A 21,767-nucleotide genomic window follows, 5' to 3' on the forward strand; every position below is an offset into this window, starting at 1 on the left:
TTTTTTTCAAGTTACATCTAGGGGAGAAGTATGGAAGAAGGATGACCTTGGAGATGAGGACACAACAGAGCACACAAATTAGGGAAGGACAGGAATATAGGAAATGGAGGGGACTCTATGAGGGAACATGGCTCCTTTGGATGGGAGGAGGTCATTGGGGGAAGGTGGGGCATGAGGTAAATGCAGGATGAGCTGACCAGCTTACTTCAGCTAAAGACTAGACTAAGATACTAGGGAGTGGGATGGAGTGGGAATTTGGGGTGTCTCTGGTCCCCAGAAGTACTTCCCTGGGTTTTTCAAGCTCCGAGAGTCACAGCACCATCATTTGTAAGTTGACAAACTTCAGTGTCCATTAGGTGGGATCCTTTGGGAAGTCTGGCCCACCCTCATCCCTCCAGCCCTGGGCACACCAGAAATCAGAGGAGGGACTGGATCCCAGGGTCCAAGAGACTTGCGTTCATCTCCCCTTGTCCAAGCACCATGGACAAGAACACACAAGGCCACTCTAAAAGCCACATCTCTATTCTCAAATATAACAGACACAGATGCACAGACTCAAGGTGCTGGGCTGGGGAGCCAGGGCAAAGACAGGAGAAGCAAAGGAAGCTGTTGACATTAGAGGCTTCCAAAGGGAAAATGTCAAGCAGCCGCTGGCCTGGAGCCCCCCTCAGTGAACTTCTCTGTGGAGAAGGGGACTCTGTGGTCACTGACTTGACCCCCTCCATGGGCCTTCGAGAAGGAGGGAGGAAAGAACTGCACTGATGTCACCGAGCGGGCTCCCTGAGATGGTCTTTCCTAGGAGACTAAGGCAGAGTTGCCATTGACACCCCCCCCCCCCACCGGTGGCTGGGGGTGGAGTTGAATGACTTAAAATTTCATGACAATACCTAGAGAGGAATGTTTTTTAAAGATCCCCAGATGGCCTTAACTATCAGTTTGCCCAGTCTGTGTAGGAGGGCCCCAAAGTTGTACAATGATGCTATGTGAATTGGCTTGTATGACCTAATTTTGGGGGTGAGGTATCCCAGAAAACCTGAAAGAAAGTGAAGACAATGGGGTTCAGGGTCACAAGTCTTAGAGCTCCTCCTGGGAAGGCTGGAGCCCCAGCTGTGTCACAACCCAGGGCTAGAGGCACCAGGCTGAACTCCCCCCACCCCATGACCTCAGGTGGTATCTCATGGCAAAAGGGCTTCCTGATGCAGGACCCTTTTGAGAAGATACTTAGCAATCTGCTACTACACCAAAGCTATAGGCCTAATTCTCCATGCTGAAGGAAGGGCACATTAGGACATGCCCATCACTATGCCACCCCTGCCACTGAAGAAGGGATATGCTGCCAAGATTCCAAGATTCCTCCTAAAACCTGAAGGGATGCTGCCAACTGGCCAGAGGATCCTGTACAAATCCACCTCCCCATCCCTGCCAGCCAGAGCCCTGGAGATGGAGTCATAGGAATGTGGGGCATACGCCAGCTGGGGCATGTGGCTAGCAGTCCCACTGAGGGCACTGTGAAGGCAATCAGCCCTACCTGGGTTATGGAGTAGGGCAGGAGGGTGAGAGGAGGAGGCCTGGGGAGGAAGGAGAGGAAAAAGGGAGTATATAAGAATCTTCCCATCACTCAGTTGACCATCCTTGAGTATCCACTGCAGGTGGACTAGCTGGCCTCATCCATATCTTGGTAAGTGAAACCTAATCTTAGTCCTGAATGGGGAACCAGGAGATGATTAGGGGAGGTGGGCTGCTCCGAAGGGGCTGCCCTTATCTTGAGAGAGCTGGACACATAATCAGCAGCCATTAGGGGGAGCTGTGGCCTCCCCCTTTAAGGCATTCACCCTGGCTCAATACACCAGTGGATCTCCTTTCTTTTCTCTCCAGTCATCAGGGGTCATGGCATTTTTAGAGATCTGAAAGGAGAGAAGAGGTGGTGAATTAGTGGGTCCTTTCCTCCTACCCCACTCCCAATCTCCTCACTGTAACTGGCTTTCTCCAAAGCTCCCAGAATGAAATTCCATAACTATAAACCTCTCCTGGTGAATCCTAACGCCAGACCCAAGCAACTCCCTCTTGCCTCTGCTTTGCCCACTCCCCATTCTGGCCAGCTCAGTGACCAGCAATAGCTCTTACCTGGAAAGGTTCACTCAGCCCCACTATAGCCTGAAGGTGGTTACTATAGTAACTGAGAAGAAACTCTCCCCCTTCCTCTGGGAAACCGCTAGCATTGATATAAACCTGAAAGAAGGAAGGCAAGAGGGAATGGAGAGGGTCAGCTGGAGGCCTGGACACTGACACATTTGCCAGTCCAGTTCCCAGTGTTCCCTTTCAAGGAAGTCTAGGCTCTCAGGTAATAGAGTCAGGTATTCAGCCCCTCTGTGCCTCAGTTTCCCTGTGCTCACTAACTTGCCAACTGGACATCTTTAGATTTATTTATTTACTTTTAGTTTTCAATAGACACTTCCACAAGATTTTGAGTTCCAGATTTTCTCCCCATCTCTCCCCAAGATAGCATGCATTCTGATTACCACTTCCCCCAATGTTCCCTCCTTTTATCACACCCCACCCTTCTCTTATCCCCCATCTTCTCTCTTTTCTTGTAAGGCAAGATAGATTTCTATACCCCATTGCCTGTATATCTTATTTCCCCAACTGGACATCTTTAGCACCTATACCAGGCATGTGGGAAGAAGACTGGCCCTGCAATGGGGCAGGGTTGTGGGGAGCATGAGCCATTCATGGGGTAAGGGTCTGCATACCTGGTGAAGCCCTTCACTGGAGGAGACCAAGTTGTCCTTGACCCAAGCATAATTCACATAGTCCTTCACATGGCGTATCACAACCTGACAGTCAAGACATGGCAAGAGCAGGGGTTAATCAAGGGCCTGGGCAATACAAGGCTCCACAGAAAGAGATGCTCAAGGGAGCAAGGGGCTTCACAAAGCTATGGAGTGATGGATCTCACTGAGTTTGCCACAAACAGAACCTCCAGCATGCTCCAGGGTCCTATGTCTAAAAAGTGACAGACCTTGGCCAACCTATGCCCACTGGCACTCTCCCCACGAGCCCAACTTGTTACCTTGTGGAGGCCAATCCAATCCCAGGAGCTGCTGATGAAGTCAGGGCTCTGGCTGTAGCTGACCACCAAGTCGTAAGGTGTGATCCACTGACCCGCAGGAATCAAGGTGATCGGTGGGGTTAACAGTAGGGACTTCAGCTGGACATGACAGGAGCGAAGGCTGATCATTAAGCATCCTCCTAACCTGGGGGACAGGGTTGAACTCTATGGAGCAGCATAGGGGCATCAGTGTTAGGGCTACTCCATGACCTGTCTTTAAGGGAAGGTCTCTTTCCCTGAGATCCTGAGAAAGGCTCAGAGTCTGGCTAGCTGGGGAAACAAGAACATACTATCTGACCAGAACCAGGTTATCCTGCATGGGACCATGGGGTTAGTCTTAGCTATTTCACTAGGAAAAATGCCACCTTAAAAGGAGTGACATCAGTCACTGATGGAACCTGGGGGATGGAAAGAGGAGGCAGTCCTCTGAGGAAACGGGGTGGGGGGAGGGAGGAGGGGGCACCTGGGTAAGTAGGAAGCACCAGGAGCCTAAGAGGATCTGGGGCAAAATAATGCCAGGGAGGTGGGAAGACACTGACTTGGATCAACCTTCCACACAGGTTCCAAATGTTCCCAAACTCACCCAAGTTTGAGTGAAATTGCAGGATTAGAGACTATGGCCTCAATTGCTTCTATACTTCCAGAGAAGGGCAAGTAAAACTATAGGGCCAGAAGCCTGGCTCTGAGCACAGACTAAGATAAAGACACTTCTATTGGGAAGGCAAAGAGAGTGTGATGGACACATGCCATTAAAGTCATTAGGATGAGGGAAGCTCCTACTGAAACCTGAGCAGGTAAGTTTAGGACCAATAGAATGAAGTCCTTCACAAAGCAGCCAATAGGTAAGGAATGCCTGCCCCTGAGACAGCCAGTCAGAAATGGTCACTGAGGGAAATTGGGGAAAACTGGATCCGGGAGGAGGAGGCCAGGGAAAACTATGGCAATCTCTCATTTCTTTGGGATCTCAATTAGCAACCAAAGACTGGGCTTCAAGTTCAGTGGTCTAGGTCCAGGGAGGCTGTGCACAAAGGGAAGGCTCACCTCCAGCTCAAAGGTCGCCGTGACTGGTTTGTGGTCACTGATTTTATATTTCATATGGCCTTCATAACTCTTCAACGTCAGAGAAAAGAAGCGCTCACATTCCCCAGAGTCCACACAGGTATTTAAGAGTTCCTGCTTCAGCCTCCAAAGGATGCGGTCAGTCCATGCTGGTTTTCGTCTTTTCTCACTGAATTCATAAGGAAGAAAGGGAAAGGAAGGATGAGGGTGGCTCGGTAGTGACAGCATCAGGAGTAAAATGCTAGAACATCCCAATTACATTAACTAGAGTTTGTAATGGCCCTTAATGACAGAAGTCATCAGGCACAAGGGATGGGGGAGGGACAGCTGAGCTGATGGGATATGCCAGTCACACTGAAGCAAGTAGGAAAATGTGAAGGCCCTTTTGACTTTCCTACACTGCAAATGAATGGACTCCCATGACTTGAAAAATTCTGACTCAGAAACTATTAGTGTGCAATTCTAAAATCTCTTTCTCTTAAACCAAAGCAGCCTCCATCTTCTCTGGGAGCAGAGTAGTTACCAAGAAATATGCTGCTGGTTCTCACCAGCAACCCCATCAAGGTCTGGCCCACAGGGACTTGATGGACTGGACTGGCTCCTGCTACTTAAGACTTTTGTTCTTCTTCCCCTTTCCTAACCCTTTCAGTACAGGAACCAACTTAAACTTCACAGGAAAAAGAAATGTCGCTTGATACGGGCCATCTTCTTCCCTCTCCTGCATCTCAAAAGCCCTAGACCTTGTCTCCAGTTGTCCCCCCTTTCCCCTTATCTCTGGTGATGGGGCAGCCTTTCTCCTGCCTAAGGCCAAGACTTGCACTTAAACCGCTGTGCCATCCCCTCATCCCCCTCCACAATCGTCCTCCACTCCTCATCTTGAACCTTTTTTCTCTATAGCTCTTGTTTCTCTCTTGCCTTTTATAGCCAAACTCTTAGAAACAGCTGTCTACACTCACTGCTTCTACAACCTTCTCTTCACACTTCTCAGCCTTTTGCAATCTGGCTTCCAACCTCATCACTCAGCTGAAATAGCTTTCTCTATAGTTGCTAATGAATCCTTGATCACTAAATCCCAATGGTCTTTTCTCAGTCTTGATCCTTGTAGAACTCTTTGCAACTTGTCTGTTGATCACTTTCTCCTCCTGAACAATCTCTTCTCTTAGTTTTTGTGACTGCTCCCTTGAGTCTCTTATCTGACCAATTCATCCCTGTTCCCTTTACTAGACCATCATCCACATCCCATCCCCTAACTGTGAGGCCATCCCAAGACTGTGTGTCTTGGGCCATCTTCTCTTTCCTCTCTGCGTAATCTCATCCTGGGTTCAATGATTAGCTCTACCCAGATTCCTTCCAGATCTCAACGTTCAGTCCTGGTCTCTCTCCTGAGCTCCAGCCCATGTTACCAAATGCTTCTTAGACAAACGCCATCCATAGACATTTCAAACTCAACTAATGCAAAACAACTCGTTAACTTCCCTCTCTCCCCCCTAACTCATCATCCTTTGTAACCTCTAAGTTTCCATCAACGGCACCATCATCCTTCCTGTACCTCCAGGATTTGCAAACCATTGAATCCTCATTCTTCCTCATTATAACTAATTACAATTAGTTGTCAGGTCTGGTTGATTTCAGCTCCACAACATCTCTTGCATCTGTTCTCTTCCCTCTTTTCACACAACCAACACTCTAATTCAGACCATATCATCTTTATTCTTGACCAGGGCTGGGGCACTAGCTCTCTCCCATGCCTGGAATGTACTTCTTCCCCTCTAGCTCTTAGAATATATAATTTCTTTCAAAGCTTAACTGACCTCTACAGGCCTTTCCTGACTTCTCCAACTGCAGCTGTCTTCACTCAAAAAATGACCTTGTATTTATTCTGCACAGATTTTTTCAGGATGGATCAAAAATCTTAGCACGATTTTAAGCTTTAGTAACTTCAAACTGTTCTAAGACTTTCTTATTTTACTTTCAGGTCCACATTCTCTTCCACCCACATTCCTCCTCACCTCAATACATTGAGAAAGCAAAAAAAACAAAACCAGATACAAACATGTGGAGTCAAATGAAATAAATTCCTGCATTGGCTGTGTGTGCGTGTGTGCGTATGTGTGTGTGTGTCAATCTGCCCTGAGTCCTTCCCCCCTCTACCAGGAGGTAGGCAGCAGCATGTTTCAACAAGAGTTCTCTGAAATCTGCTTAGCTCTTCTGTTCATCAGAGTTCCCAAGTCTTTCAAAGTTTACTCACTTCACTTTGTATCAGTTCCTACCTAACTTCTCAGGCTTTTTGGAAACCATCCCCTTCATCACTTCTTAGAGCACAATAGTATTTCATCACATTTACAGACAACTTTTCAACCATGCCCTGCTTCTTAGGGACCTTCTCAGTTTCTAATTCTTTGTCATCATTAATGTACCTGTTTTCCCACAGCCTCTCGAGAATTTGTCATTTTCCTTTCTGTCAACTTTACCAACCTGATTGGTATGAGGAGTTATCAATGAGTTATTTTAATTTGCATTTCTCTAATTATCAGTGATTTATAGAATTCTTTTGACTATTGATAGAATGGGTTTCTTCTGAACACTTGCCATATTCTTTGACCATTTGTCAACTGGTAAATAGCTCTTATTCTAATAACTTTGGGTCAATTCCCTATGTGTTTGATAAATGAGGTCTTTATTAGAGAAACTTACTGAAAGACTTTTTTTTTGTTTGCCATTTGCCTATTTCTCTTCTAACTTTAACTGCATTGATTTTTAGTTTTCACTAAGATTTCTGAAGCCCCTTGTATGTGTTCAAGATGTCTCTTTCAACAGAATGTAGGCTCCTTAACAGTAAGGATTATTTGATTTTTGTCTTTATCCCTAGGAACTGACCTAATGGTAAAAGAGGCACAAAACAACACAAAAAACAAAATTGGTCTAATGATAAAAGAGGCACAAAAATTCACTGAAGAAAAGAGCTCCTTTAAAAGCAAAATAGGCCAAATGGAAAAGGAAGTACAAAAACTCACTGAAGAAAATGATTTCTTAAAAATTAGAATTGAGCAAGTGGAAGCTTGGAGGGCAGATTGGGGGAGGTAGCGGTCAGAAGCAAGACAGATTTTTGGGGGGAGGGACAGTATAAAAAGAGAGAGAGAAGGATAAACAAAGGAAAATGGGATGGAGGAAAACCTACAGTTAGTGAACATAACTGTGAATAGGATGAACTCACTCATAAAACGAAAGCAGGCAGCAAAATTGTTTATAGAAATAAGAATCTAACAATATGTTGCATACAAGAGAAACACTTGGGACAGAAAGACAGAGAGTTGAAGTGAAAGGCTGAAGCAGAATCTATTATGCTTCAGCTGAAAAGGGTAGGGTGGCAATCATGATCTTAGACAAAGCAAAAGCAAAAACAGACCTAATTGAAAGAGATAAGGGAAACTACATTTTGCTAAACAGTACCAGAGACAATGAAGTAATATCAAAAAATTTTACAGCGAGTTTCCCTGAAAAAGGCCTCATTTATTAAATAACACTGGCAACTTAGTCAAATTTATAGAAATAAGAGCCATTTCCCAACTGATAAGTGGTCAAAGAATGTGAACAGGCAGTTTTCAGACAAAGAAATCAAAGCTATCTATAGTCATATGAAAAAATGCTCTAAATCACTATTGATTAGAGAAAGGTAAATTAAAACATTTCTGAGGTATCACCTCACATTTACCAGAAATGCTGGAGGGGATGAGGGAAAATAGGTACATTTGGTGAAGTAGTGAACTGGTCCAACAATTCTGGAGAACAATCTGAAACTATGCCAAAAGGTCTATAAGTAACTGTGCATACCCTTTGGCTCAGCAATACTACTATTAGATTTGTAATCCAAACAGACCAACACATACACAATGTATTACGTGCATATATTGGTAGCAGCTCTTCGTGGGGGCAGCAAAGAATTGCAAATTGAGAGGATGCTCATCAATCGAGGAATGGCTGAACAAGCTGTGGCATATGATTGTGATGGAACACTATTGTGCTGTGAGAAGTGAAGAGGGGCTGGTTTCAGAAAAGCTTGGCAAGAACTATGTGAACTGATGCAAAGGGAAGTGAAAACAACTAGGAGATCGTTGTACACAATAATAGCAATTTTGTAATGATGATCAACTGTGAAAGATCTGGCTACTCTGATCAACACAATGATCTAAAACAATTACAAAAGACTCATGATGAAGAAATGGTATCTACCCCCCAAGAGAGACGAAGGAACTCTAAGTGCAAATTGCAGCAAAATTCTTTTTCCCAAATGACTAATACAGAAATATGTTTAAAATGATTTCCCACGTATAATCGATATCATATTGTTTGCCTTTTCGTGGGTGGGAGAGAATCTGGTACTCAAAATTGAAAAAGAAAAGAATATTAAAAATAAATATTTTTGTAAAAAGGCTTCAGCCTTTCTTTCCTTGCATAAGTAACACCCAAAAAGCTGCTGGGCACATAGTAGGCAACTTGGTGATTAATCTTTTGGAGGAGCCATGTAATGAATTCATGCTCAAGTTTAGCTCTAGGAATAATTTGTTTCTACTTCTTTTGTCTAAAAATACAAACTAGCCGTTCTGCATGGTTTTTTTTTTCCCCTTCAGTTGCTAGAAAATCCAAAAGCCACATTTATTGCCCAAATGTGACAACTGGATCAATTCTGAAAACATCATCACTTCTCATTTGAGATGTATTCTGCTTAAAGATGTCAGCTGCTTCAAGGCTTTGGGAACAGGGAAGGAATAAGTCTTAAATAAATAAAAACAGATTGATCTTTCCACAATCTGCTTGTCATTCCTCTGCTCAGAAAACTACACTGCCTCTTACTAACTTCTGCATCAAAACCCAACTGATCTATGCCTTAATCCTCTCCAATGGCTCCTGTCTTTCCCTCCTCCCTCCAGACCAGCTGCTCCGCCCTTCTCATTTTCCCAGTGACACTTGCAGCCCTACCCAAAGTTGGGAAGGGGTTCTGACCTGTTATGGCAGCCATATCCTGCTAGCATTGTACTTAACTACCCTCATTCTCCCTCCTGCCTTCTGTTTAACCAGCAGAATTGGGGCCCAGACTCCTGACAAGGCTGGAAGAAGCTGCTGGTTGTTTGTTCAAAGTGACTTTGTCACCCTTATCTTTAAACCAGGTTAGGAACCTGCTCATATAGTCATGATGAAAGGCCCTACTTAAACACTAGGAGTTAGAAACTAAAGGCCCTGGAATGACACACCACCACACTAATGGAAATGCTGCATTCCAGAACACCAGCACTACCTGAAGCTAGCACACTGCTGCTCCTATGGGCCAGTATACCACATACATGGACATACCGTAACTCCTGGGTGAAACTTGTAAAGGACCTGAAGGCACTTCAGTGCACTAATGAAAACCCCTAACATCTGCATGATTCTTTCAGATACATCTTTCATTTGATTTGATCTTTACAACAATACTATGAATTATTATCCTTGAGCTTGGAACAGTGAAATGACTTGCCTTAGGTCAAACAGCTAGCAAATGTTAGTGCCCACATTCAAATTCCAGATCTCTTTCGACATCCAGTCCAGTGTTCATTCTACTACACCAGAATGCCACTGGGTGAAAAAATCAACTTTTTTAGGCATCTAGAGACTCCCTCCTTAAATTAGTGTTCTCTCCCTAAGTAAGAGGAACTTTATTTTCTTAGGAAGCCAGTCTTTTGTCTTTTTAACTTTATTTGTAATTTCTCTGTATGCTAGCATGTGGTCTATTTTTATAAAATTACCACATGATGCTGAAAAATACGTATGTTCTTTACTGTTCCTTTTAAAGGATGCCATTAACTTTCAAATCTAACTTTTCCAAAAGTCTGTTCAATCAGTTCTATATTTTCTTTTTACGCTTATTTTTCTGTTTGTCAAGCTCTGAAAGGAACATTAAAGTCTCCTACAATTATGATGGCGATGTCTTTTTGCAATCCAGTTAAGTTTTTCCTTTATGAATTTAGATTCTATGTCACTTAGTGCACATGTTTCATGATATTGTTTCTTTGTGGTGCCTTTAAGTAGAATGTAGTTTCTCCATTCATCTTCTCTTGATATTGTAAATTTTTACTTTTGCCTTGTCTGACAGCATCATTACAACTTTCACTTTTTTGGAATTGCCTGATACATAGTATTCTAAACCAGCTTCTAATTCTTATATTTCTTTTGTAAGCACCTCGACGAGTGCCAGGCACAATGTGGTTATTCAGCAATCTGATTTGGAACTGTGTCCCTGATGGCACTTTCTTCTTAGAGAGACTTAACTCACTGTCTCATCAGGGCTTCATCATTCCCTCCTGCCTACTTTGAAGGGGATGGGAAGAAAGGGATCTTTGTACATCACTGACTTCTCTCTCTGCTTCCACTTCTCTCTGTGGATAAATCTGGGGCAGCTCCTTATGTTCCCGGGAGGCTGTTGCTTTATGAAATGGGAAGGAAGCAAAGCTTCAGAAAGATGACAATTATTTCTATTCCTGTTTCCTTGATGATTCTTTTTTGGGGCTGCTTCTCCTATCTTCTGCTTCCTGTACTCCCCAAAGAGGACCCCCAGCCCTCTCCTCCAAACACCCTCATTTCATTCCAACTAGCTCCCCCAAACCCACATAATGCCCTCCCATGTCTTCCTACAGCTAGTCCTGCCCTTGGCCCCTCACCTGGAATCATAATTTTCTGAGTTGACGTCAAATTTATAGGTTGGCTGGAAGAGCAGAGGGCCCTCCTGGAACTGCTGGAGCAGCGAATCTGTCTTCTTTATCATGTTGAGCTACAGAGAGAAGAAGATCCCTCACTGCCACATGGCCAAGTTGTAATAATGGAAAAAAACAGCACTGACTGAGCACCAAAACTACAGTATGCAATCAGAGGAAGAAGATGCTTAAACATGGCTTGGGAAGGAGAGGGGGAAGGGAATTCTCAACCTCATGTTTTCTCTGTTATCACCTTAAAGATATCATTTGATCCCCTGCCAAGGAACGGGCCCAGATTTCTCAAGGATTCCCAATTCTTCCTTTATTGTCCTCAGTTTCTACAAGAAAAGGAAGCTAGGATCCCTTGGAAAATCAATCTACTGTTGCAGATAAAAGCAGCTGATGAGGCTCTGAATGTCTTCCTGGGGACAAACCGTTGACATATCTTAGAAAGGAAGATGGAGTTATCAGATCAGTTCCCCAGAGTTAAGGGGATCATGCACTATGAGAAACATGCACTTGAGAGGCCTTGTGGGTGGTGAAGGGAAACAAGGAAGTCAGTCCAACAGCTCTGAAACCAGGTATTTGGAATCAGGTGCACACAGGTTAGGGAGGTAGAAAGAGCAGTGGCTGAAGTAGCCTGACACCAGTGCCATGGAGTTAGTGGAAGAAGAGACCCCTCCCAGCTCTCAGACACTACACATCAGATCTAGTCCGGGCAGAACAATGACTCTGCTAGACAACTCTTAAAGTAACTTGAGTGGCACATGGCAGACAATCTCCTGGACCTATGGCTGGGCACAGGTTCCCAAGTGCCAATCATGGGAATGAAGGTGACAGGGACAAAAAATGGTCACCATCTTGGTCTTCCAACACCTTCAAATTGGCCTTCCCCCAGACCTAGAGCCCAATGAAAGGCTTTCTCTCCTCATTCAGTACCTGATCTTTCTTCCAGAGGACGCTGTACTCCTGATTGCTGATGGAGTCCTGGATAAAATACAACCCGTAATCCTCAATGCGAAAGTTTAAGTCACCAAACCACAGGAGGAGGCTTCAGAAAGAAAGCCAGAATGAGCATCATCAAAATGGAGTCTGTGGACACCAGCAGAGGTGTCAGCTCAAGCAGTCTATTACTGACATGGAGGAAAATGACTAAATAAGGTGAGGCCTAGAGGTCATTACCTCCTCACACAAGGCTAGTTACTTGGCAAGGTCCAAATGGAGGCAGGGTAAAGCAGCTTTGTGCCAGGAGACTCAAGTGCCTGATGTACAGGACTTTCAACATTTCCAGGCCAGAGGGATGGGGACAGGTTAAATAGCTGCCGTCCCCATGGCTCCCACTGAGGGGAACAGAGGATCCAGCCATGGATGGAAGCTCAGGTTCATTCCTGAGTTAGCCAGAGTACACAAGGTCCTGCTTCAGGGAAAGGAGCTCATAAGGGATGGAGCTCTTCTTCGTATTAGACAAAGGAGTGGAAAATTCAGGGGCGGGGGTGGGGGTGGGGAGCACCCCCGAGGTAGGGAATGGGATCCCAGGTCAACCAGAAGGATAGTTTGGGGCTAAGGTGGAGATATTCACTCGTGGTCCAGGATGTTAGGGATGTCTTCCTTCTCAAAGTACTGCATCTCCAGAATCTTGTCAAAGTCGCTGAGCCGCTGGTCAATGTTGGACAGATGGGGCGGCAGGTGGCAGTTGAGAAAGCAGATAGCATAGCCATATATCCGAAAGCAGATGGTGACGCCCCCTTTGTTCCCCTGTCAGGGCAGATGGGCAAGAGTGGCTGCCTGCCTGCTCCCCTGGGCTCCCCCCAATCCTCTCCCAGAGGGAAGACAGCCGAGGGAAGGTCAAGCCACATCCCTCAGCCCATAGGAGAGCTCCAACTACTATCTTGACAAATCCTTTGAGGCTTGAAGCAAAGGGGCTCTACAACTTAGGGCTAGGCTCAGGGAAGCACCCAGCAAATTCACTTCATCCAAGTTTATCTTATCCAAGTAGCCCAAGCTACTGCAAAAGCTCTTATCCATTTTTTCTCAGTGACGCAGACCAAACCCCAGCCCAGCCTTACCCAGTAGCCACGGAGGCCAGTCCTGGTGTAGTTGGTATAGATGCTAGAAATGAAGGGCACATGCTGTCGCTTGACCAAGACCAGTAGGAGGAGCCCCTGCATTCTTACGGAGGTCACCTGAAGGACAAAGGAAGGGTGAGGCCCCCCCAGTTATTTTAGGACTAATCAAATGCCCCAGATATTCTAGTGCCTCCCCAGCTTCATCCTTAGATTCATGACCTCTCTTCCACCCACCAGCTCTGGGGTAAAGATTGTGATGCCCAACATTTGGGTGAGTCTGGTTTGGTTTGACTTTCTGCCCTGAACCTGTGACCCCCACCCCTGACCTGGGGAGAGGGAATAGTTTAAGAAACTCATTCCTGACAGTAGTTATCTGTGCCCATCCTGAGGAGATGGAGCACGATGAGAGAGAACGATGACTCTGTTCCATGTCTCCCAAGCCCAGCTAGGGAATCCCTGGTCATAGCTACCATTTGTCTTGGAGGTTCCCTGACACTTGTTCAGGGCTGCCTCTCTCCACCTTTAAAATGGGTGGCTAGGCTGCTAAGAATCTCTGATGTTCCCCAAGACCCCAGCTGCAGGGGAGGTGGGAGAACAATGTCATGGGAGGGGGCACATAGATGGAGACTTTTACATAGGGCCCCTCAAATGTACAGTCTTGGAGGTGGTTGGGTATGTGTGAAGGAAATAAGAGGTAGCCCAGAAGGCTAGGGGGTGGGTGACTGATAAAAGTAAAGGAGATAATTAACATAAAATGGGAAACAGCAACGCCCTAGAATGAGGGAAAGTACACTGAAGGAGGAGTGGGTACAGCTAAAATATGCCAATTTGGAGAGCCTGAGGGGAGGCTCTCCACTCCCCTCCAAAAAAAAAGCTGCATTAAAGCAGAGGCCCCAAACTCTCTCTGAGTGACCATTTCTGGAGCACTCAGCTCTACAGTGGAGGAGGAAATCCCCTAGGTGGAACATGTCCTGGGGCCTTCCAGGAATTATGAAACCTGATCCCTCCAAGGTAGAAGACAAACCAAAGTGGGGAAACCCCAAGAATGGGTGGGTAGGGGGTCCTGAGGGAAGGTGGCCAGACAATGCATTAAGCTGACATTTCAGAAGAACTTCCAACAGCTTTGGTGAGGAGCATATGTGACGGACTGAACCCAAGAACTGAGTAGGAGCCAGTTAACAAATTATTCTGGGCCGGGATGTTTCCAGCTTGATCCCAAATGCCTGGCAGGTCTGTACCCTGACTTCATCTCAGTGGTACCCACTCCTTCCCGCTGAGCGCAGACATGGGTGGGTGTACTAGGACAAAAGCTTCCTTGCAGGTACCTAGGGCAGGGCAGGGACAGACATGCTGAAAATGGGCGGGGCAGTGATTATCCTAGGGAGACATCAAGGGAAAGTTTTAAGTTTTGAGAGACAAAAATGAGTAAAGAGAACAGTGAGAATGGCTAAGTTAGTAGGAAGAGGGAGGAAGGGAAATAAGGCAATCTGGCCATAGTAGGCCCTAACATTCAGGAGGAGCCCTGACTTGCCCATGGCATGTGGGGCCGATTCCTGCTGAAGCTCCTGGTAACCTCAAGGTGGATGTCTTCCACAGGTTCCTTATTGGAGCCTGGTCACCTGGGCTCACTCCCGATCTCCTGCAGGGGTCAGTGCTCAGAATGCAGGGGGCTGAAGTCATTTTCTTATGTTGCTCTTTTACCTAGGTACCCCAGCTTAGGGACAGGGTGTGAGAAGGCAAGAAGAGGCTCCACCCTGTGGCTATTAGATGGTACAATGCTACTGGCTTCACTAAAAAGGGGTTAGCCTTGAGTGTTTCTTAGGGAACTTGTATGGGAAGGAAGGGATCCAGAGAACGAACAGGCAAAACAGCAGGACTAGGATTGAAATCTGAAATCCCACTCCACTCTCAGGTTCTGATACGGATCAGAGAAACCCTCAGGACAAATGAGTGGAAGAACCAGGAGGTCTCAGTTTGGCCTTAGGAAATCAACAAGAGAATTTCCCCTTCCAGCAAAAGGAGCCCTATACTGCCCTCTGCCTCTCCCAGGGCCTGCTCCATCTCCTAGAGCATGAGATCTATTCACCTTGTGGCACCACTGTGAAGGTCTTGGCACAGATTCACCCCCAGTTTGAAATGCCACCCACTGGTCATAAGCAAGGAGATCTGGGAGCGGTGGTGTCACAGAAGGAATCTCTGGGGGGGCAGAAAAACGAGGTGGGTCAAGGGGATCTCATGCTTAATCCTAGAACTCTCCCAATTCTCCTAAAATCAAAGGATCGAACTGACCTTTGGACTTAGCCAGTACCTACAGAGATAAGCCTTGGCAACCTTGAAGAGCCTAACGTAGCAGGAAGGACCAGCTCTAGGGTGCTGAGAGAAGTCTAAGTTTAGAGTTTTAAGTAAACAGGAGATAACAGGAGAGATGTAGGCCAGGGAAGGTAAGGAAAGGCACCAAGGGGCCCCAGGGAAGGTGAGGAAGCACCAAGGGGCCCCACTGGTTCCTTGAAGTCTCAAGTCCTGCTCAAACAGTACTCTTTGACGCCTGATAACACCAGACAACTACAGTAAGCCCAGCCCTTTCTTCATCTACTTCCCCACCCACTCAGCTCCCAGAGACACAGAGACCCCTTTAGGGTGGACGTCAGCAGTCATCCAGACAGAGCCAGAGCCTCCTCCAGCCACTATGGAGGACAAAGGCTTCCAGAGGATGCCCAGAGGAAAGGGAAGTGTTTTTCAAGCTGAAAAGACAGAAATAGCTGATGACCCTGGACAATACCCCACACTGAGAGGGAGAGTCCACAAAGTTCAGGCCATAGGTTTCACTCCTTGTGCAAGAGGGTGGGGCGGGGATCAGCAGCCCAAATTTTGCTGTCAGCTCCAAGCTCTAAGGCTGCCTGGGCAGAGGGAGATGGAATGGTCCCCACTCTCAGAAGGGTAAAGAGAAGTCTGTGGCTGGTGTTGCTGGCATGCCATTTTTGTGGCTGCCAACAGGGAGACTGAAAGACCAAATTACTCAGTCTGGGCCAGACAACAGAGGAGCCAGGAGGTGAAAAATATGGGCCTAAAGCAACCAATGAGCTACTGCTCTACCTAGGGGAACAAAGTGAAGGGGAGGTGGTGGTGGTGTATGACAAGTTTCCCGGGGCCTTTCCTAGGAACAGATCTTTCTGACTTCCTATTTCAGAACTAGCTGGGAAGCAGGCAAACCAAAACCTGAAAGGACTGGAGGGGAAGCAGGGGAGACCTCAGGTGAAAAGCCAGTGAAGAACATTAACCCTCCATGCCTATTTCCCTCCCACCCAAAACCAAATCCCAGGATCACTCAGAAGTTACCTTTATATAACCCAGAGGGGAAAGCACGTCCATGAAGAGCTTGCTCCATGGATCTTCAAATGCCAACTCAGAAAGGTAATTGATGATGCCAGACTTTACTTCCTGTAAACTGACCATTCCAGTGGTCACTCTCTTCGCCACTGAAACTTCACCCTATCCTTACCAAAGCCCAGTAAAAGCCAAAAATCCTGATTCAGCTCACTATAAATCTCTTCCCCTTGCTGCAGCTGACCCAGGGCAAGGGACATGCAATTGGACCCCAAAAGAAGGCTCCTGCCTTCAGATGAAGGTGGAACATATGACCAAACGGGGCACGGAAGCTAGGGAGGCTCACTCTCCTCTGTTGTCCTCTTCTGTTACCCCAGCCCCATTCCCAATCGATCAGTTCTGTTTAAGTGATTTCAGGATGAATCTGGTGAGTAATCCCCAAAAGAAACTTACCCAATGACATACATGTCTATGCTCAAAGGTTGGCTGTCTAGTAGGAGCAAGTCATCAACATTGGTCGGGGGTGATGCACACGCCACATTCCAGGTCATGACATGCAACCTGTAGATGAATGCACAGTGAGGCTACAGAGAGGGAGAGGTCAGGGAACAGGAGGAGGTCCCAGCCTCCAAGGAACTGTCTTTCTAGGTGAATGAAACTGTTAAGAGGATAGAATTAGAAATGGGAAGATTTTACATCTGATTGGGAGAAAAATGAGACCTAAACTGCAGATATTTGTCCTTCAGCCTTTTCCCCCAGAGCAGGAAAGCCTTATCCAGCATGCGAGCCATGTCCTCCTGGATCTCCTCATCTGAGCTGATGTCCTCCACACAGGCCAGAAGCTGCACCATTCGCTGCCGGAGGGCCGTGTGACCCACAGAGCTGGTGCTGCTCACGCTGACAGAGCGGTCCCGGGACAACACCGAGGTCTCCCAGTCAGGCAAAGATGAAGAGCTATATTCTCTCTCCATAAGCCTAACCAATTACCTGACCACACAGCAGGCACTAACAAGCCACCACAAGCCCCTGAGGGCCAACAGGAACCAAGATCCCCAGGGAAATCCTGAGGGTCAGCTTCCACTTGGTGGGGTAAAGCCTTGGGCTTTCCTAACTCAGGGAAAGTTCAGAGAGACTGAAAATTATAAAGAAGGCATTCATTCTCTTAAGAGACTTAATAGTCAATCCTTCTAAGTCTTTAAAAACTCTAAGGAGAAACATGTGATCACTTCCTGGTATATCTGGAATTTTCTCTAAGAGTCAAGTGAAAGAACTTTCTACTCTTTCCCTCTTCTGGGTAATGTCACCTCTTGGGTCCTACAGCATCCCCCATATATCCCAGGAAGAAAAATGGAGTCCACCCTCAATCCTAGGGGATTTGGGGGTTCCCTCCTGTGAGGCTTAGAAGAAACCTGGCATAAGGGAAGGAGGGCGTCAGGAGAAGCACACCCCAAAGCTGTCATGGGATATGGGACTGAGCCCCATCCTAGGCTAGCTGGGCCACAAGGCAGCTAGGACAAACAAGTCTCCTGGAGGGACGACAGCAGTTCACGTATATTGGTGCTTCCCAGTTTACAAGTTTTTCCTCACAGGTCTGTGGTTATTGACAATTTGCAGCTAAGGAAAACTGGGCGCAGGCAGAGGTTAAATACCTTGCCCCAGAGTCAGGGCAGGAATGCCATACAGCCAGGAAATGGCAGAAGAGGGGACTTGTACCAAGGTAACTTTCTGATTCCAAGTCCAATCCACGGGCCAAAGACCAAAGAGTTATTGCAAAGGGTACCTGAATTCACGTGCAAATCCATAAATGTACCTTCTACAGACTGAATACATGTATTGCGCATACATACGTGTACTACTTTGTCAAATATTTGTTGAAGCTGCTGGGATTAATAATGTAAAAATTTATTATTAAAAAGTATTGTTGAATTCATAGTAGGTTTTTGTCATGTATTTTCTCAACCAATGGCTGCTAACAGCATAACCACTACCATGTGGGAGTGTTTAAACAATTTTGATGTTAAAAAAGGGTCTTCATACTGTAAGATGAGTCATCACCAGGAGGCTCAGAAAGCAGGCCTGGCTGAGGCAGAAAGGACAGGAGGGTCAGTGGGCCCAGAAAGGTACCAGTTTTCAGGCTGCAGAGTAGTCTGGGGAGGGAAGGGGGAAAAAGGGGAAAAGGGGAGAAAGGACACGGCCTGCCTGGTTGCGCCCCAAACATCAGCTCTCCTGAATTCAGCCTTTTAAGCAAATTTTGTCCGATGGCTGGCACCTCTGACAAACCTCTGGTGCCCGGGGGCACCCTCCTTTTCTCGGTAAAAGAGCTTCCCCAATGGTCAGCGAATGCTGGACTTGGGTCGCTGGCTGAAGATCTCCCCCTGGCGTCCACCCCGGGGGCAGGGACACCAGCCTTCACTCTTTCTCCGGCCCCATTATTTGGGGAACCCAGGCGGGCTGCCTTTCAGGGCTCTCCTCCCAGGGGGGCCTTCGGGCCTCGATTTCCCGGCCTGGGGGGTCAGGGCCACTCTCCGTCTACACCTGGCTCGGCTCGCTCACAACGGCCCTCCGTGATGGAGCCCCGCGGGATCGGGGATGCCCGGGCCCCAAAAGTCGGGAAGCCCTCCCCGCGACGTTCCACTTCGGGGCTGACACCGAGCCTTCTAGAATCCACTAATTCTCGGAGCTTTGGAGAGCAACCCCGGAGGACACCAGAGGGGGGTCCGGGGACCTCTAGGGCCCGCACAGGGGAAGGTCGGGAAAGATGCAAAGACAGCAGCCGATCCGGCCTCGGACCCTCGACAGCTGTGCGTGTGCGTGTGTGTCAGGGGGAGGGAATGGCCGGGCCCTCAGTTTCCCCATCTGTAAAATGGGATCTTGGTGCCTACCTCTCAGGGTGGCTGAGAAAGGAGGGGGAGGGGAAAGGGGGGAGAAGAGGGAAACGGGAGGGGGGAGGAGGGGAGAGGGAGCAGGAGAGGGAGGGGAGGGAGCGAGGATTAGTCAGGATTAATTCAGCCGCTGGCCAACCCGGGGGGAGGGGAGGCCGCCGCGCCCCCGCCCCCGCCCTCACCTGAGCCTCCTGAGGTGCCTCATCTTTTTGACGGGCCGGTCCATGGCCTCCGCGGCCCAGGGCTCTGTGACAGGGGAAGGAGCCAACGATGAGCCGAAGCCGGAGCCTCCCCGAGCCTGGGCCGGGCCGGACCCCGCCGCGGCCGTTACTCCCACGCCCCCCTCCCCTCGCCGGGCCCAGCCGCCGGGCCTCGCAGGCCCGCAGGCTGGCGGGTGGGCGGCGGGTCCCTGAGGGCGTCTCTCTCCCGGTCTCTCTCGCCTGTTGTTTGTTTCCCTTCCTCTTCGGCTTCCGTAAGAGGCGGGTCTTGGGCGTACCGAGACTCCTGGGTGGGTGCAGACGAGGAAGGGGGCGGAGCTCCCAGGAGTGCGCAAAACCAGGGGCCGAGACGGGACTTGGGGAAAAGGGAAGGGGACTGGGGCGGGGTGGGGGAGAGGGAGGGGAAGGGGGAAAGGGGGCGGACCTTTGCTTGTCACCTAGATACGACGCAACACAGCCACCGCCAGCGTTCTCCCGGCGCGGGACCCGACTCCCCCGGGCCCAGAACGTCGAGCTTCTCTCCCCCGCCCTGGACTACAGTTCCCAGCATGCTTCGCGAGCCTCGCGTTCAAGCGTGAGAGGAGCCGGGGGTGAGAGAGGCAACTTCCGGCTGCTCAACCTCGGCCTGGGCCGCCCCCGCGAGCCTGGGAGCGGTACTGCCAGGTAGCTTCAGGCCGTGACTGTCGGTGCCCGTGCATTCCGCTGGCCCAGCCCCGGGCCCAGGGCGCTCGTCCGCCTAGAGCCCACCCCAGCTGCCCCTGATTTCCCGCTCTTCCTGCCCACCGAGAGCCCTCACTTTTCCCGCCCTGCAAATGAGAAAGCTGGGCATCACAGAAACTAAACGAGCTACTGAAATAATCGTAGCCTTCGCCTTCTCCTTACACCCTACCTAGCCCAAAGTGTGAAAACTACAATCAAGGAGGGGCTGTTCTATGGAGCCTCGCAGCAGGGTGCCTCCACATCACCGACTCCTTCGCCAAGGTGGAGCAGTAAAGGGCCGCCCCAAGAATCACAAGCCACTACATCTGGGTAGGGTCAGAATCGAAAATAAACATGGGAGTTGATCATGTCAGTCAATGGAAACACATGCGCATAGATTTTACAAGAACCTTTGCACGCTAGGGGCTATGATACAGTAGCAGCGTAATTCGGGATGTTGCATCTGCAGAACATTTGCAGGGAGCTCCGTGTGCGGACACCAACAATCCGGACTCCAGAGAGCTGTGTCTATGACTTTATTAGACTTTTTTCCCCAATATACCGGTATTGGAAGATTAGGAGACAAAAAGGCACAAACTCACATTAAAGAAACAACAAGGTAATCTAGTTAATTCTACAAAGTGGTTTTTTGTAAAAGGAATAGCTAGGAACCAATCGAAAACATGTCGTGGGGTCCCAGCAGGGACAGTTAAGAACCCAGGAAGGTGCATGGGTGCCAGAGATAAAAACTATCACTGGTCACCTCCCTTCCATTGAAATGCCAGAGCCCAGCACCCAGTCCTGGAGTGATCCTAACCACGGATGGTTTTGTAGGACTGCAGTGCTGGAAGTCTGATAGCAGCAGCACATCTGGGGCCAAAGAGTGCATCCTCAGGCATAACACCACCAGCCCGAGCCTCCCACGATGATGATGGGCCCCTCCAAGAGCTAGCTAGCAGGGCTGGGCAGAAAGAGGTGGGGGCAGGAGTGTCTTGGAGGAGCCAATGCCTATCAGCAGCACCATCATGGGGGGGGAGGGGAGGTTGGGGTTTGAGCCCTGCCTCCCTTGATGTTCAGAACTACAAGATCCAGGCAGATCCCTACAGGATTCTCCAGCCCAGGTCTGGATGCTTTCACCGTGGGTTAAAATGGGAGGCGGGGGATGCAGACAAGGAGGCAGGAAGGGAACAAAAACGCAGGAGGACCTCAAGTTTTGTGCATTGATCTCATTTAGAAGCTGGCGAGACTGGTATTTGAAGGACTTTCTCTTTTGTGCCTTTCCTGACTACAACTGTGTAAACATTCATTAGCTCTGAGTGTCAGTCTTTTCCCAGAGAGGACAGATATCTAGACTCCACCTTCCAGATGAAGGAAGAGAAGAAAACTGTTGCTGAAGCACAAATACAGCCAACAGCAAGAGAATGACAAGGGCAACACTGACATTTTCCCCGTGCAGCCGACACACAAAGGACTGACTGCAATGTCCTACTGGTCCATCCAGGGGACCCATAACTAGGAGGCTGCTGAAAGTGGGTCAAGTGTCGGCAATGGGACATTTGCTGGAGACAAAGGAGGCTTGATCATGGCCAGAAGTAACTCTCTTTTGGAAACCCAGGGTCCATGCTTCAACTCAGTTGGCTCTGGATGTGCCTACCCCATTCCCCCAGAAGGGTCCCAGAGAA

General features: G+C 48.2%; 2 protein-coding genes across 10 annotated transcripts; one reads left to right on the forward strand and one right to left on the reverse strand.

The window, feature by feature from the left end:
* Positions 1 to 506: 506 nt before the first annotated feature.
* Positions 507 to 19,900, reverse strand: INPP5K (inositol polyphosphate-5-phosphatase K). 8 transcript variants are annotated; one of them, XM_072639920.1, is made up of 13 exons: positions 19,811 to 19,900; positions 19,351 to 19,414; positions 16,740 to 16,847; positions 16,299 to 16,407; positions 12,963 to 13,079; positions 12,476 to 12,651; positions 11,836 to 11,947; positions 10,864 to 10,973; positions 4,151 to 4,337; positions 3,071 to 3,208; positions 2,751 to 2,834; positions 2,125 to 2,229; positions 507 to 1,904 (listed from the first exon to the last, which is right to left on the reverse strand). In XM_072639920.1, the coding sequence occupies exons 2-13, from the start codon at positions 19,392 to 19,394 to the stop codon at positions 1,839 to 1,841; spliced, it is 1,356 nt and encodes a 451-aa protein (XP_072496021.1). In that variant the 5' UTR covers positions 19,395 to 19,414; positions 19,811 to 19,900; the 3' UTR covers positions 507 to 1,838. The 8 variants fall into 8 exon arrangements, 7 of the variants coding, with proteins under 7 accessions (XP_072496021.1, XP_072496020.1, XP_072496025.1 ...); XM_072639919.1 differs by lacking the exon at positions 19,811 to 19,900 and adding an exon at positions 19,665 to 19,743; XM_072639924.1 differs by lacking the exon at positions 19,811 to 19,900 and adding an exon at positions 19,609 to 19,708.
* Positions 19,439 to 20,510, forward strand: LOC140524987 (uncharacterized). 2 transcript variants are annotated; one of them, XM_072639927.1, is made up of 2 exons: positions 19,439 to 19,976; positions 20,280 to 20,510. In XM_072639927.1, the coding sequence occupies exons 1-2, from the start codon at positions 19,439 to 19,441 to the stop codon at positions 20,417 to 20,419; spliced, it is 678 nt and encodes a 225-aa protein (XP_072496028.1). In that variant the 3' UTR covers positions 20,420 to 20,510. The 2 variants fall into 2 exon arrangements, with proteins under 2 accessions (XP_072496028.1, XP_072496027.1); XM_072639926.1 differs by having other exon boundaries at positions 19,439 to 20,049; positions 20,280 to 20,469.
* Positions 20,511 to 21,767: the final 1,257 nt, after the last annotated feature.

Source organism: Notamacropus eugenii, chromosome 2 (assembly GCF_028372415.1).
Source record: "Notamacropus eugenii isolate mMacEug1 chromosome 2, mMacEug1.pri_v2, whole genome shotgun sequence".
NCBI lineage: Eukaryota > Metazoa > Chordata > Mammalia > Diprotodontia > Macropodidae > Notamacropus > Notamacropus eugenii.